General features: G+C 35.7%; 1 protein-coding gene and 1 long non-coding RNA gene across 3 annotated transcripts in view; one reads left to right on the forward strand and one right to left on the reverse strand.

The window, feature by feature from the left end:
- The window catches only part of brinp2 (bone morphogenetic protein/retinoic acid inducible neural-specific 2), a 184,329-nt gene that overhangs the window by 80,560 nt on the left and 85,902 nt on the right, over nucleotides 1-17,867 (forward strand). For both annotated transcript variants that reach the window (XM_055033142.1, XM_055033143.1), the window contains exon 2: nucleotides 3,202-3,663. In XM_055033142.1, the coding sequence (XP_054889117.1) occupies nucleotides 3,269-3,663 (395 nt within the window). In that variant the 5' untranslated portion in view covers nucleotides 3,202-3,268. The remainder of the gene's footprint in view (nucleotides 1-3,201; nucleotides 3,664-17,867) is intronic.
- LOC129361918 (uncharacterized) overlaps nucleotides 3,553-17,867 on the reverse strand; it is a 29,780-nt gene continuing 15,465 nt past the window's right edge. The window contains exon 3 of the long non-coding RNA XR_008606176.1: nucleotides 3,553-3,641. This is a non-coding gene — a long non-coding RNA (uncharacterized LOC129361918). The remainder of the gene's footprint in view (nucleotides 3,642-17,867) is intronic.

The raw sequence follows: 17,867 nt of genomic DNA on the forward strand, positions 1-17,867 counted from the left end.
GGCGTTAAGGGCACAGAAGCACCATTTGCAGCCTTGGCTTGAGAGGCTCCAAAGGCTGTCATTGTCTCCTTTTATCAACATGTTTGCTAAGCCAACTAAAACACACTTCCAAAGAAAATTTCAGGACTTCCTCTTACTGTTTGGGACAGAAAAACCAGGCTTGAAGTATTTTTTTTTTTTTTTATTTTTTTGTATTTTCAAATGAAAATCTTACAATAACAGAGCAGGGACTTTTTAGTGGCTGCACTAGATTAAAACTCCTATGTTCTGGTGAATTCTCTGGTTTCCAGAATATATGTTTCTTTATCCTTAATGTATAGAAATATTTTAAAGCTTATTGAAGATACAAACTGCGTTTGAATATTTTTTAAATTTTGTCCCTGACAATATTGTTCATGTCCTTTGCAGAAGGGGCAGAACTTAATTAATCACTCTTTCAGATTGTGATTTCATATCCAAAGAAGCCCTTATCAGAAATAGGGGTGTTATTCATTGCTGAATTTCTCTGCAAATGATTCTTGCCTGTGACAACATTCATCAAAACGAGACATTGCATAACCAAAGCAGGTACGTTAATTTGCACCAGTTTTACTTCTGGGCAGCGCAACACATACAACAGCATCAAAATCCCCCTTCATCAAGGCTGGATCTGGCTTTTAGTTGCATAAATACGTATATCCGTTTTAGATGACTTCCTTAATTACCTTTTAAAACCAGAGTAATCTCATGATTCATTTGGCGAAAATTAAAAATGCACCTCCCTGAGTAGCATTTTGCTTTTCTTTCTTCTTTTTTTTTTCCATGTCTGAGCCTGCATTTATCCACCTGAAATTAATTCCCTAATTTGTTTGTAAGATACACAGGGAATACTAGAGATCCCAATCCACTTAAAGCATCTTGTCTGCTACTTTACATTTCTGTTCTGAAATGCTGATTTGTCCCCAAAGAGTCCTCCCTGCAATCCTGCTAGTCATTAACATTGAAATGAAGAACGAGTCTCGGCTTTTCATGAGGGGTCTGTAAAAATCTGTAAGGCGTTCCTGTAGTGTGTGTGTGTGTGTGTGTGTGTGTGTGTGTGTATGCGTGTTTGCTTTGGCTGTCTAATGAAACCAAGATTAGAAGGAGGGAAAATTTCATGTTCAATGCTGAGAATTCACACTCAAGCCGTGGTGTGGCGTGCACTGCTAACACTTACTGATACGTGTCGAGGCGTTTGATGACATGCTTGTCCAAACACACAAATCAAAAAGCTGAAAGCTGCCTGGCATGCCACAGTGGTGCAATCTCAAACACTCATCCCTCTGTGTATTACAAATGCTACTCAATGTATTTTCTTTCCTTTTTTTTATATTTGCTTTCAAAACCTTTTGATAAAATAATTTCATGTTGATCCTCTTCAGGGCTCCACAGTTTTTCTAAGCTTTGATTTTAGCAGATATGTGATTTTTATATGTAGGCAATATTTCATAATTTCATTTATAGTAGCTTCTATAAAAGCTTTTGTATAATGCAACCATCACAAACACGTGCTACACTCTCAGGTTTCCTCTGGTTGATATGTGGGATGCAGAGTGTGAAACTGACAGTGCATCTTATGACATAAAAGGTTTTTGTTCGTATCGGTGCACACTCAAATCTTTGTGCATATTACCTAAAAAAGAAATATAAAAACTTGGCTTATAAAGAGCAATATATCTGTTGCTTATAAAACTGTGGGACTCTAAATTATATTGTTTGATGCTGTAGGCATATTCACAATGTTCATTTTGATAATTTGGTTTACTTTTAATGCCCTGTGACTGAATTAGTGAACGTTATCTTTAGGTGTAGTGGTCATTATGTAACATTTACTTGCATTGACATTAATAATGTCGCAAACTTTTGTTTTTCCCACCTCACTTGTTTAGTGAAGTGACATATTTCAGGTATAAGGGTTTTTGATTAATTAAATCTTTATTACTTTCACAAATAAGCCAGTCCCTTGACAGCTCCAAATATGGTACATCCTACAAATCAGAATAAATTTAACCGTCAAGGACTTGTATGCTCAAAGAGCACTTTGTGCATTAGTTACTGAATAAAGTAATTAAATATCCTGATAGAAAACTGTTGTGTACAGCTTCCAAGCACTTATTTAAGATTGAATATTTGTCTGGCAATGTACCACACAACAGATGATTTGTCACAAAATATCTGAAAAAGCAATGCGGCCTGAGTACAGTTTTTTTTTTCTTTTGTGTCATGTTTTTTTCATTATTCAGAAGTCAGAATGAGTTTTCTGTTGAAAATACAACGAGAACCCTCTGATAATTCAAGCTGAGTCTTTAGAGCCTATAGAGCCTTTTTGCTCTGTCAGGTAGATTGTAATGAAAGCTACACCTGCATACTAACTATTACAACTTGCCATGATTTGTTTCTTTCACTAAACCAGTGGCAAACATAGTTCAATAAAATTTCTCTTTATGGACATGTTTCCTTTGTGTTTGACAAATAAAAAAAATATATTTTTCAATTTGTAACCCACCACCTTTTCTATCAATCCTACATTTGAACTACAACTTCTGCTTTTTTTTTTATAAATATATATGCACACACACAAATGTTTGCAATATTATTAAATGGCAATATTTTATCCAACTCATCAGAAATTCAATTTTACTGAGAAAAGGATTTTTAACTTCAACTGATTACTTTTTGAAGAACTGTCAAACCCTTGCATGTGCATTTCACGAGAGTGTTATACAGGTGTTTTAATCATGTCGAAATTATGTTCTGTGATTTCAAAAGCTATTGATCAAAGTGATCTGAAATTATTTTTGCATCTCCTGCCTCCCATAGCTTAGTTACATACATGAAGATACAGAAATCATTAAAGCAGTTTTGAAAACTTTGAAAATTGACCATATTTTCTTTCTTTTTCTTTTATTTATTTTCAGATTTTATTTGGCACTAGATGCTTTTGACAGTCACCAAATCTTGTGGTTTGTTTACGTTATTAGGGGCATTTTTTTATGCTAATGAACTAATTACTTCTGCCACAGTTTTGTGTTGACTTATTCTGTAATTTCTAATTCGTCTGTGTAGTTCATGGCAAAGTGTTTACACACCTCTTTACTGAAAATGAAAGATTCCACAGTGAATATATTTCTGCATGGTTATTGTGAAGTTGAAATGGTTTTTTTTCTTTTTCGTCTCTTTCAGGCCTGCAAGAGGTACCTGTCAGAAGAAATGCCGGTCCCAGGTGCCCTAGTACATCATCACCGGGACCATGGCAACTCCTTGGCCAATGACAAAAAAGAGGTGCTTCCATGGCTTCACCAGCCTTGGTAGATGGTCAGCATCCTCCTTGATGCTCCTATGGTTGCCTTTGGTGTTGCTATGGCTGCCGTGGCCTGCCCAAGCTGAACAACTGGCCAGCGGGGGACAGAGTGGAAAGGCGTTTCATGGTTCCCTGTCATCCCCGGCATCGTCATCGTCGTCATCCTCCTCCTCCACCTCCTCGTCCCCATCCAGCTCCTCGGCATGGGGCTTCAACACACGGCAGAGTGGGGGTCAGCTGGACTGGCTGCTGTCAGAGAAAGGACCTTTTCACAAATGCCCGGAGTACACAGAGTTCAGAGAGCGGTTCCAGCAGGGGTTTTCTACAAGATACAAGATTTACAGGTGAGAGGGGGTGTTCATATGTGTGGCAGATGAAAAGAGAATGCACTCAAGATTTGAAAGATCAAAAGGTGGAGCAGAGAGTGGCACTCTGCCTTAAACCTAAGTGTGGGGTTTTGTGCCTCCCTGTTCCTTCAAAGAGCTGCTTACCCACCATTTGATTTGTGATCTCTTGATATGAAAGACATCCACTAGGAATCTCTTGTCACAAGATGCATATGCTTGATTCATATAGGTATAGATTCATCTGAGTCTTTGTTTGGGATCAAAGCATCTGAGAGAGGTAAAGCCAAAAAAAAAAAAAAGATAAAGAGCGTAGACACCTTTAAGCTAAAAACATCTATAGAAATTGTTTTTCTCCCCGAAAAGTAAAATCCACTTCGGTGTTACTCTTTGTGATTGTTCAAAATAAACTTTTTAATCAATGGGTGACAACTTTAGGATGTTATGTGTGCTAACTGAGAGCAACTCACTGTGTGGGTCGCCTTCACCTTCCATATTCACACCAAAAACAGAGAGGAAATGAGGTTATCTCAGCTGACTGTCAGCTTAGTTACATCTGCTACAACTGTCTTTAAGTTAAAATCTTTTCATATATATACTTGAATTTTATTGTTTCTTTTTACTTTTATTTTTTCTCCCCTACACTTGTGGATTCTTGACACTTTTAATCGAAACACATGATTTGGAAAGCTCGTTCAAGTTGCTTTTATTTCACAAATAAAATATCAGAGTCAAACAGAGTCAATCTGGAAGTTTGTAAGATGTGTGAAGAAAATGTAATTTCATCTGCAGGAGTGATCCATCTACAGCTGTGAGAAAGACTAATATATTAAAGCTGGATACATATGTATACATGTGTAATAATCTGTTATTACTGAGTGAAAACACAATTTATAGTTTAAATACTCACAGATGGATGCCCGAAAGCCCTTTTTTCTGATAAATATGAAGATATTTCCCTTACAACTTGACATCTATAATTTATATTTTACATCAAACCAAAAAGGCAGAAAAAAAACCTTTTAAAGGGAAATGTGAGCAAAAAGAAACATGTTTTATTTAGCTCACACACTTGCTTAAAGGTTAATTTCAAAAAGCACTTTTAATTTCACAAACCAACCTCATATGAAAGCATATTCTAAGTTTTGGAATATGAATGTCCTGTTTGAGTTTAGAAGACATTGTCAAGTAACTACCTTTACTATTTGTGTGGTATCTTGTCAGATTGTCTTGCTTTTGCCGTTTGAAGCTCAACCTACAATTTAAGACCCTGCAGCACAAAATGCAATGACTTGTAAGTTTTTCTTACTCTTAGGCAAGAGTGTATAATGACATATCAGAGATTTGTGGCTATGTTTTTTTTCATGTAATTTTTTATAGTATAGCTGTAATAATATTTAAGAGCTGCAATAAACAACATTGAACTTCAGAATTATACTCCTGCAATGACCAGCCAATAAATATTTATATCAGGGGACAAAGTGATCTCTCACCACGTGCAACAGAACAGTTGCTGTAAATCAGCATGTTAAAGACAAAATGACTTGGATTCAACATTTGAACAGTTTTTAGCATCTTATAATGGTGATGAACACAGTTCACCATATGTATGAATAATGATGCATGTTGGTAAAAAAAAATATTTGGGATGTGTTTTTTGTTTTTTTTACATAAAATAAATCAAGTAACAATGATAACAACACATTTTTAAAACATATTATTTTTTCATTTATTTTTTGTTAACGTTTGCCATTTGGCAACACTGTACCAAAGTGGAAATTAATAAAAACAAGAGAGTTTGCCTTATTATTGTAAAAACCTTTATGTAAAACATCTCTCCAGAAAATTATGCGGCAAATTTAAACATTGCTATTCCTTTTCTTATGGTCTCATCTGTCTTTCAGTGCACCTTATTGTAAAATTGGAGGTGTGTGAATTTCTTGCTGAATGGCAACATTATGCCATGGAGGGTTAACATTTCCAGTTGTAAACAGCTCTGTGAGTATTTTCTGGAGAATGTATACCGTTATTCCACATATAGACTCTTTGCAAGGTGCGAAAAGTGGCTTCAGGTCAAATTCAAATCAGCATCCAATTTGGCCCCAAATTGACATCCTGTGGCAGCCACCTGCCTTACTGGAAAGATTTGAGAATGAAATTACCAAAACTGCCAAACTGGCCAAATAAAAGGGCCTAAAAAATAGAAAATCCAAAAGGTGTGAAATGACCAGCACCTCATAAATTCAGTGAAGCAGAGGTGAGGCTGATTGGAAAGAACCCCCCCTGGACGCCATTGAGGACTCTACATGTGAGTTTCAAGAGTGTCATAAGTGTAAATCATGTCTAAATTATGTCAAAATCATTTTCCTGTGATTTCAAGAACATAATTTAAAAATTCAGACTTTTTTTTCACCTCCTGTCACCCACTGCCCTCAGCAACACTCTCGCTTCCAACCCTGTGGGGTCATAACTTTGCGTACTGCTTTTTTTTTTTTTTTTTTTTTTTTTTATTATTATTTTTATTTTGACTATATTGTTACCTTGATCTAGAATTTGGTTTGATGTGTAGCAAGGTTTCCTCTCACTTACAATTTACTTCTGGTAGTTTTATTGTTTTCCAGCAATTGTTGTTGAATTTTATCCTCTTGCTTTGTATTTTACAAATATGTACAGAAATGATCCTGAAATGTGGAAAAGAAAAAAAAAAACCCAACAGGATTCTTTTCACATTTTCTGGCTGTACATAGCTAAAGGCAGTGAAGACGGAAGCACATTAACTTGCACTTCCACCCACATGGGTTCATTCTCACACCATACACAGCCAAAAACATCAGATCTTCCACTAATGTCTTCAGTCATTGGGTCTGAGCCAAGTTTTATTGAGCTGTCTGTCAGGACAGTTTGGTATTACAATTAAACGCAATGCATTTGTGAGACATCATCTCAAGGGACAGAAAGAGGGGAAGAAAAAGAAAAAGCTAAATTTATGTGCAGTCCCACACAGAGCTTGACCAACCTGTTCTCAGCAACCTGCAGGGGAGTCTGCTTCCCACTAAGAAAATGTCACATTTTAATATTAAATAGTTTTAGTTTATTTTAAGGTTCTTTAGTGCTTTTGCTACCGTGTCTCTAATCAATGTTAGATCAAATAGTCAAGAGGCCAGCATCAAAAACTGATGCTGATTAATAATATTTATTGCAAATAGGCAAAAAAAAACATGAAAAATACTTAATTAGCCTATTCCAGTATTTCAAGAAAAAAAATAAATATATATGTTATTTCTGTTTTACAAATTTATGCTTAGATTTTATTTTTTTTATTTTAGCCACATCTTAACCCCACTTAATAGGAGAGAGGAGACGCTGCTATTTTCAATTCTGTCTTTTTATTGATTTCCACTGATTGCTTTATTTGGTTGCAAAAATGATCGCTCATTTGGATCAAGAATCTTGACCAGAAAATGTGAGTGCTTTTTGATGAGCCTTATAGGGAGGATAGTTTTCCGAAAGATGTTCTGTGCTCAGCTGGAGCTTCATTTGCTGTGGAGTCCTGGGTCAGGTCCAGAGATAATGACCCCTGTCATCATTAGCATGATTCCAAAAATTATATGAATGATGCTCACTCTGTTTGCTGAGGCCACAATTTGAATTTTTTATTTCCTCAATTTAAAGTGAATTATATTGAGATTTGTTTTTTTCTTTCGTCATTTCATTCCTCACCCTTCCTGCTCCATTTTTTATTAAGGACATCATAGATGGTTCCTTGTTTACAAATGTGGACTTGAGCCTGGATATGACACATTTTCTTTTGTTTTTAATTGTTTGCCCTTTGATTGTTTCAGCTGCTGACTGAGTGTATTTTCAAAGACGTGCGCTTCACTCGATCCCTTCTGTCTCGAGTCTCCTTGCTGTCAAACGCGACATGAAAACAGCAATGTTTTTCTGTCTTCATCCATCTCCCTTCTCCACTCTCTCCTGTCTGCTCTTCTTTTCTCTCTCTGCCTCAAGTTAAATCAAATGGAAATGACAGCATCACTTACAGATGGAAGGGAAGAGCTGTATAAAATGACAGGTGAAGGTTATGCGACAGATGTGGAAATAGTGACTCCACTTTTATCAGCAGGACACTTTGAGTGATTTCCTTTATCTTAACTTTGACTTTGGGAGTTTTAGCAAAACGCTTTTGCTTAGGTATGTATAAATTCTGTTAATATAGGATTAGATGACGAACAAACAAGTTGATATTAACATAAACAATTTGCATTTGTGTCACAGAGCTGCGGCCAAATATCCCCAGCTTAGGAATTTTGATGACTTCTCTCTCCAGAGGCAACATTTGAGTCAGCCAACATTCAGATGGTATTCTTTTTTTATTTATGTTGCCTTGAATAGTCTTTATTTACATTTTTCTGCCTCTTTGCTTACCTTATCTCAGCAACGTTCAAATTTATACAGTGGTAAAATAAAGTATTCAGATCTTGATAATATGAATGAGATTAGTTAGTCAAAGTTAGTCTACTTTTCAAAAGTAAAGTTATTACTAAAGTTTTTCAATATTTTCCTAAGATGGAACCTTTGTTTTTGTCAAGGTTGGTGAAACTATGAATTTTCCATATATTTGTCAGTTTTAACCCTAAATATCCAGGTGTTTTTCTGGAAGATTCTAGATAGTCAAACCAAATAAAAAAGAGAATGGTTTCCACAGAAGAAAATGTTACAATAGATGTGGATAATGGCTGCTCTGGCTGAACGGGTTCGTTCTATGCAATGCTATGCCATTTGCCCCAGCTTAATGTCAAATATAAACACTGCTTAGTTATACAAAATTACTCAAAGAAAGAAAAAGGGGGGACGATGGCTGGTCATTGCAGGTTTTTTTTCCCTTTTATTGTGACTGCAAACAAAATGTGCAATATAGATTATTGAGAAATGAATGACAAGATTGAAAAGCAAATTTAATAATATAATAGTGGATTAGACGTTCTTATAGTTATAGGTGCAAGTTTGTCCTTATTGCGTAAGAACAACTTATTGGAGTCACACAGTAAACACTGCCACTACGTGCACTTCCCTCTTGTCTCTCTAATTGTACCCAAGTGACCTCTCTAATGGTGATATCTGATTATCATTAAGGAAAATAAGTGCTGTCAGGCTTTTCTCTGCTGTAACTTCCTACAGGACTAGAGTAAAATTGTCAGCTCTCATTAGCTTTTAATCAGGGGTAATGATGTGACTACATAGAAGCAGCACTTTTTCAAGCCATCACTAATCTGCTAAAGCCTTTAATCACATCATCGCATAACTCACACTGTTACATGTAACAATGTTAAACAAGCTTTAAAAGCCGTTTAAGTTTTGGGTTGCGGTTAGTTCGCTCTCAGTGTCTTCCCCTCCTTGTGGGAGTGCTAAGAGAAATTTACATCCCAAGACACTATTGTTGGAACGAAGGCTGGGAGCTGCTGTTGCATCTGGAGAATTGTCAATAGGAGATGAATTGAATTTTACAGCTCTGGTCTTTGGACTCAATGGCTGCCCTGCATATGGTCATCAACTTGATCCACACGTGGGATGAGCCATAAAAACTAATTGTTAAAGAAGCTGGCTGTTCACCACATGATTTATCCAAACATATTAATGAAAAGTTGAACAGGAGAAACTGTGTCAGAAAAAGGTGCACAAGCCGCAGGAATAACTGTAGCCTTCAGATGATTGAGAAGCAAAGTCAATTCAAGATGTTGGGGAATACTCGTGAGGTCTACACTACGACTGAAGTTAGTGCTTCAAGAACCACACTTAGAGATATTCAGGTCCACAGCCATTGCATCTCATGAACCAGATATGTCTGTCTAGGTTTTAGGTAAGAAATGTTTTACTTACATTAGATAAAGAAGTAATGTAAGAAGTAAAGAGTAATGTCCTGCTTTCAGATGAAAGTAAGTTTTCCATTTCATTTAAAAGTCAAGGATCCAGAGTTTAGAGGTACAGACATTTTTCTCAAGGATAAAATCTATGTCTGCTATTTATTATATTATGTATCCCTTAAACCTTTTTTTTTTTTTTTTTTTTTTTTTTTTACATTTTAAATATAAAAATTCAAACTTGTAGATTACCTGCAATTATTCATTCCTCAGTGTGAATCAAGTTCTTGGTCACAGTTTCCAGTGTAGTTATTCTGATTTCTAATCACTTTTAGAAGAAAGCCATTGTTTCCTGGTACCCCTGCTGGCAACCTTTGACAAATTTTTTTCTACTTCTGTTTCCCTGACCTAAACAAGATTTGGTTAATATATTTTTGGTCTCTCCACAATTGGAGAATGTTGTTTCCAATTTATTCCACCCCTTCGTCTTTTACTTATCATGAGCACCAGTCTGTTGTAAACATGACTCACAAGGGTTGGGATCATTGTGCTGTTCAAAGGTTCAATGACATTCAAATTTCAGCTTTGTTATAGATGGCATGAAATTTTCTGACTGGATTTCCAGACACTTGGTTGAATCGGTTTTGCATCACTGTGGTGTTGTATGGTATTCAGCATGTATGTCTTCCTCCTCCTCCTTTAGAAATACAGCTAATCATTATGAGAAAAAGGTTACAGAGTTGATGTATCACTAAACTTAGATGACTTCTGAACCTCTACAGCTTACTAATTTAGTTGAGAGTAATTTGGAACCATTTTTTTTTTTTTTTTTTTTTAGGTTTTGGGGTCACTGCCAAAAATGTAAAAAAACAAAAAGAATAAAAAAAAATGGTTCCAAACTGCACATCAAGCTTGGCGTCCTTTGTGTGAAAACTGAAACATGGGTTGCTGCTACCATCAAGTCTTGTGGTTGGTCTTTTGCAGCCAGTAGAGGAATTTTAGCCAATTGTTTCCTTAGAAATCCAACAAGAGTTGTTGATTATTTTCTCTATCATGTCAACCTGGCAAAAAAAACAGTTTCTTCCAACTGTTTATTTCTTAAAGCCAGTAAAGCATGTTCAATAGAAATAGGTGATCAACAATGGCAAACAATTATCTGAACCATTTTATAATTATTGTAATTTAAAAATGTTTAAACAATCTCGCCATTTAATAGGGTTGATGTAGACAAAGAGTATCAATAAATCAGAGGGTTCTGATAAAAGTGTAGTAATTGAAGCATTGGAGAGATCAATTCAGTTCAGTCTCTACCAAAACTGATGTCATCTACTGAATCACTTCTATTGATATCACATTAAAGATTCTCAAAGGCATAACCAGTGTTTTTATTTTTATCTCTCCGAAGTTACAGAAACAATTTCTTTTTTTGTGACATTTCTTATGGGAATTTCAATCACTCTTGTGTCATTTTTATCTCTCTCTGTTCTGCTAGAAATAGTCTGAAACAGAGTTTGGGTGCAGTGTGTTTTGGACTCTGGTTAGGTGTTTGAATATAGGATGTTAGAACACAGACAGTGGGTTTCTTCTATGGTCAACAACATCAGAGGCATAAAGAGCTTAGCGTGGACACAACAGCAGGGCAGAAAAAGGGCCTGTGGCTCTGTGATGGAAACAGTCAGGAAGTAACAGGCTCCACAGCAGGATACATTCGCCTGACGAGCACAGTGTGTGAACCTTTGTCTGTGTGTGTGTTCCAGCTGACCAACACAACTCTTGTAAATTTCCATAACACCTATTTGGGATGCCCACTGAGTCGCCCCTCCTATCAAAATACCCACAGATTTTGGGTTTTTGTAGATTTTGCAGTTTCATAAAAGGAGAACACAAATTGCTGCATAAATTACAGCTGCTGTTTATACAAAACCTGGGTTTCGATGCACCAACACAAGCATTACAATCAAAATAAAATGGGCACATGTGAAGAGCATTAAATGTCATCTAATTGCATAGTTACAAAAGATGTCATCTGTGTAATGATGTGATGAATTAAAGAACTGTTGGCGTTGAAGGAGACAGCATTTTTATCCTATGACAATGGTCCTAAGAGTAAAAAGGTTTTCTATTAGGGCTTCGGACATTCAGAAATGACTAAAATATTTAGCTGCAAAAGGTAAATTCATAACTGATATGAAGGGGATTTTTCAAAACCTTTTTTTTTCAAGAAACAACTGAAGTTGCTTCTTGGGGAAATGTCACCTACTCAGTGCATTGTTTTTCTAATCTACATTTATCGTTGCAGAGAAGCTTTTTGTCTGCAGTTTTGCATGAAATGATTAATGACTCTGCAAAAATAAATAAACAAAACATACTGTTGTACTTATCCCAAAGTGGCTAAATTGAATAATGGGATTTCAAATTTTAAAAAAATAAAACTTTGACTGGGAACATACGGCGTCAGCACATTAGCAACTTTATTAAATCTCTAAGTTAATATCTGCATAAAACAAATCATCTTGATGAACTATGATTAAATTATTTTCTGCAACTTTTTACAGGAACATTTTAATAAAGGTTAAAGTGGGACTAGATGTAGCCGCTACTCTATATGTACATAGATAGAGAAAACAAAACTTAGTGGTGAGATAATCTGGTAGTTACAAATTCTTTGAGGCTGAGCATGGAGTTTTTCAGGTTCCTATTCTTTTGTTTTCCTGTAAGGCTTCCCATCTGAAAAAAGGCATTTTTATGACACATTTGGGTGGATCAAAACCATATACTGTTAAAATGCAAAGCTCTTTTTTTTTTACTAATCTGATTCATTTCTCCTAATCTGACATCAGTTATAAATGCGGTATTATTCATATTTCTCAGTAAAAAAAAAATACAAATTAAAAAATTCAATTGGTGAAACTAATTCTTGCTGATTGCAGACATCAGAGGATGTGAGTTGGGAAGAGTAAAAAAATAAAATACTTTAGTACAAACATAAAATTACAGCATGAACCTGTAATAAATACATGTGCTCATCCATGTGACAAACGCCTGTTCTTAAATAAGTCTTCTCCTTAATGGACCAAAAAGATCCTGATTATAAATGACACATTACAGAATAAAATACATTAAAGAGGCCAGTGTAAAAAAAACAACAAAAAAAAAAGAAAAACTTTTAGTTTTTATTTTGTAAGACTTCAAAGAGCCTTGCTGTTTTATTGATTATGAGACAAATTATTATCATGCTTAGTTAATTCTTCTTAGGGATTTTTGTGGTATTTTTGGGGGAAGCAGAGTTTATTTTATTATCCAGTGATGTCGTAAAGTAAGTGGTGGAGAAAAAAAAAAGAAAGTCTTTAAATATCTTGAGCTTTGAAAGGTCACGCAAAGCGCATCAAATTTCAAACAATGTGACAGATTTATTGCAAAATAATAAAAAAACTTTCTGGCTTGAAAGGTGACCCTAAGCTTTGCAGCTTTATGCTTTCTAGGAGATAAATTTACAATATCTTGACTTGTAAAAATGGCAACTAATTGTTTCTGAGAAACTCACTGAACATTTTATAGCATTGCAACTGTTAGGAACCGACTATCATTTTATGTCAGCTACAAAACGCTTGACGTCAGAAACCGAGATAGCACTACTCAGTGATTTGGAGCACAATGCAATTTGCGTACAGTACGTGGTTTGACAGTACATTTGTTCAGATTTGGCGGGGGAAAATATGTGAAACTTCAGTTTGTGTTGGGAAGAAAATTACTTTTGAGCTTGAGATTAAGATAACCAATGGGTGACTATGGTTCCTTACCACAGTTTGGGCTTCACATAGGCATGGGTCGATTACAGTTGTCAAGATATAGAGCCATTGTTTTATATAACAACAAAAGTTGTTATATAAAACAAAAGTTGTTATATAAAACCGCTGAAAAGTTTTTATATTGCAGTTCCTATAATTATGAGATAAGAGCAGGGGGGTTTTCTCAGCCTGTTGAAAAAAGATTCCTATGTCTTCTGATATTTACAGAAAATATTTCTTGGGAGATTTCTCATTTTAGTAGACATAGACAGTCGGGAAGAAAAATTAAGTAACACAAAAAAGAAGCTTCCATCAACAATGATTTTTCAGAAAAAATGCTCATTGAATTGTAGTTTAGTTTTCTGCTCTCAGTGGACTTTCACATTAATATATTTTTGGCATCTCCTCAAACAACATGAGCAGCAGGGCTGAAACGCAGAGTAGATCATCTGAGTGAATGGATTCTGAGCAAATAGTTAATAAAAGGGGAGAAAAGAAACTGTTAATGAGAATGTGGTTTATTTAATCCTCCTGACCAAACTTTATGCCACTGGATTTCATTTGTGTGACGTGTATGTAACCATATTCAATCTGTTATTCTTTCAATTTAACACAACAGCTCGATAATTAATAACAGCTGACTCCAAAAAGACTATATTTCAGTCATATTAAAATGTCTTCTAGAGTTATTAAGAATCTGAATTGGGTAAAAGTGGTGTTGGCAGGCCATAGCTTTCTAAAAACCACAGATGGGAAATTGGCTACTAAATTCTTATTGGTGCATCTCTAGTTTGCTTGGCAGAACATTTTCTTTCTGCGTCAGGAAATATGTTTATGTTGATTGAGACATTTTCAGGAACAGCAGCCTCTCCGAGTTCTGCTTTTTAGTTTGGACAAGAGAGTTTTTAACAGCTGTGCCTGTTCCCATTATCTCTGATGCTGTTTTTAATAGGGTTGATCATTAATTTCAAATGTCCAGCAAAAATAATTTTGTTCTTTTCATACTGGGAAACTCTGATTGGAAATTTGATCTCTTCTTTTCATAAGAGGAGAAAATAAATAAACAATTGTCTTTGCCTTTGATGCATGGCCTCTGTGATGCTAATAAAAACATGAATTTGCTGCATACTGCATCCGTCACTCAGATGTATCATTAACTTTCCATGATACACAAACAAATCTCTAGGTGGAATGAAATTGGTAACAGAGAAGGCAGATGGCAAAAGGATTGTTTTGCAACTAATTGTGAAATGCCAGAGGGAAAAAAGTTGCGATCATTCGAATGGTGGGACATGTAAAATGCCTCAAGAAAATAAAAAGAAAAGATGACGGAGTGAAGGTTGGTATGCATGAACAAAAAGGAAGGGATTAAAAAGAAAAGATAAGACTGTTGGAAAGAGAACCAGATGGAGTGGATTAGGAAAGCTGGATGTGAGCACTTTGTCTTTCAAAGGGCAACAAAGTTGTACATTTGTGTTGGAGGGAACATGGGAGATGGAGAATAGTTTTGCAGGTGCGTAAAACATTTAGGTTTACCATAACCAAGATGACTGAACAAGCCACCCTGCAATAAATCTGACATTAATGTGCTGTCTTCGTTCCATTTTGTTCCACTTCAGTAAGTTTTGCTTCTCTTCTCTTTAATTTTGGTGAAATTAATTGCGTCTTGTGAAGAAGCTGATAGGGGCTGGACCCACAAATTGCCACTTGTGTCTATATTCAGTTGTTGTTCCACTGTGAGTGTGGAAGACAAATTAAGCATATGGAAAACAGCAGATGGTGGCCAGGTCATTGTTTGGAACCAGTTAGTTCTTACACAGTGTGCTGTTTGGCAGAAAGCCTGTAATTTGGCTCACTGGGAAGTGGTAAAATGTGGGGACCACCCATAGCTTATGAGGCAGTAAGGACAGTACAAGGTCCATTGTTTTTGGCAAGGTGTGTCAGAATGGTCTTGCCTTCCTTCAGCTTGACCAAAATGCAATTCTTCATCTTCTAACTTGATCACTCTCATCGCTCTTGTGCTGGCTGATCTTCACTGGTTCGCTGTGTGCCAAAGGATTTATTTATTCACTGACTTGACTCTCCTTCACAGCCCCTGAGGTCAACTGTACCAAAGGTGCAGCTGAAGCTCAGAGGTGATCAGGTTTTTGCAGTTTAGCAGCTCCGAAATTATGGTTTGTTTCTACATGTTTCTGTTTTCTTTTAAATCCTTTCCGATTCCTCATCTTGCTCACTTGTGTTGTCTGACATTATTGCTTTAAGTACAATTTTTCACTTTTCTGCTTTTATAAAGTCAAGCATTTGTCATTTTAAATAGGGTTCATGCATAAATTGGTTCAGATTGGATTGGAATCGAACATGAAGCCAAACTATTATATGAATCTTCAATGGGATGCTGCTTTAATGGGAATATTTCATATTTAAGATGACATTTAACACCATTTGATTTCTTATGTGTGACCATAGCAGATTTCTAGATCCTATAGGATCTGGGCATATTTATTTACTGAAAATTGATCCATTAAATAATTGTTGCGTCTTGTAGGGAAAGTGTTTTCCCACATCTAAAAAAGCGCTGTAAAAAAAAAAAAGAAAAAAAAAAAAAAGAAAACACACATTTGGAAATAATATGTATTCCAAATTTTGCATTTCCGTTTCTTCATCCATCCATCTTTATTTGTTTGTCCCTTCTGCTCTTAAATCCATCCATCCACCAGTTCACTCAAGCCTTGCATTGTCCATCCATCATCATTTATTCATCCTTGGAGTTCTGAAATTATTCTTAATATTAACAATTTCTAAATTTATGTTCAATGTAAAATAACACTAAAATTTACACTACACAGTTTAGTGCCACATTACAGATGTTTTTTTATTTTATTTTTTTTAAGTCAAGATGTTCTTATAAATTGTTTAACCAGTAATCTGATGAGTTTCTAACAACAGATTACAGCAAGAACCATGTCAAACTAGAAATTGAAACATTCTGTCAGAACAGTGTTATTTATTTATTATTTTAGTAATGTCGAAGGCAATCTCTAATAACTGTCTTATTCCCTGAGCCTTTGGTGACACCGGGGCCACAGACAATCTTCACCTCATACTAGTGAACTGGAATTGGATTGTAATTGGTCCTTGTTGCCCACATGCGCTCACATGTCATGCGTGCAGTATGGGAAATTGCTGGCAAAACAGCCTCCCAGCAGGGCGAGATTGACAGCAAGCTTTATTTATGAAGTGCCACCAGATCTGTGTATAAACACGCACTGATTCAATTATTTCATCTCAGCTGGAACAAAAGGCACAAACATACTGGATTCTTCTACATTCTGCCAATTTTCCATTGGGAAATGACTCGAGGGCAGAACTGTAAGAGGCAAAATAACCTGCATTTGTATGCTTGCCTCTCGCGTGCGCTCCCTTTCAATTTAGCTGAAGCCAATTTGAATTATAATGCAGAGGTTTAGTCTCTATTCACAAAGTGCAGGGTAAGAGTTGTTGGTGGGGGTGGATGTCGGAAGTGGGGGAGCATGAGGATCCTTGATTTGTCTTCCAGTAATCCCTGATCTCATTTGAGTGAAATTGCCAATTTTGCAATAAATAACTAAATAAATAAATAAATAAAAATAATACAAAATAAAATAAAATAACTAACAGCTCTCTGATTGGTATTTGTCAGCAAATTAAATAGATTTTCTTACGAAGCAGCTAAGTTTTATGACTGAGTATATTAATACGGCAAAGAGGGAGGGCAGGACATAAAAGGGGGAGTAATAGTTGAACTCACACACACCAGAGTTTGATTAAGATAAACAGCAGGGATACAAACAAACATGCTTTTAGGGATCAGTATTTGTTCACTTCTGACATTTATTTAATTTAAAAAAAAAAAAAGAAAAAGATTTGTTTGGAAACTTTTAAGGTCTGAGCAAGTTTTTCTTTAAGCTGTTGGTGAATAAAAATCTGCAATGCAATGAAATATCAGCAGTTGCACTGTTCTGTGTTACATATTATTACTCTGTTCTTCTCAACAACAGACTACCAACAACCAGGTTATATAAAAATTATACAGTACAGTTGTTAGTGGCCGTGCTGTTTCATTAGGTGACATTTTTATGACACATAATACTAGCAAATGTTTGGAGCAAATGTTGAAAGGAAAAGAAAAGTGTGCTAATTACATATACTGTTGTTATTTTCTTTTTATGTCATTAAGTACATCTGAGTCAAAGTATGTATCCCAGCTAACTATCTCAAATCTATGGACAGATCTATAAAAAGTCTGAAAACTTTCCCCCTGTGTGATGCAGGGATCGCTATGCACATCAATAAGTAATCTCCCTTGTGTAGTAGCAGCTATGAATAATGCAAGTGCCCATATAGCTGTGGCTTCTCAAAAATGTATTACTGCGGAGTGGCAGGGATACCACTCAGAGACAGGCTGAGCACATCTCAACAAATTAACACTGGCAGATCACTTTTTATGTCAAAGACACCAGAGATGTTTAATCTCAGGGTCTTTCAGAACAATTATTCAGCTGGGGAACAGTCAAATTGA

This window comes from Poeciliopsis prolifica, unplaced genomic scaffold, assembly GCF_027474105.1.
Source record: "Poeciliopsis prolifica strain line A6 unplaced genomic scaffold, Auburn_PproV2 SCAFFOLD008, whole genome shotgun sequence".
NCBI classification, from domain to species: domain Eukaryota; kingdom Metazoa; phylum Chordata; class Actinopteri; order Cyprinodontiformes; family Poeciliidae; genus Poeciliopsis; species Poeciliopsis prolifica.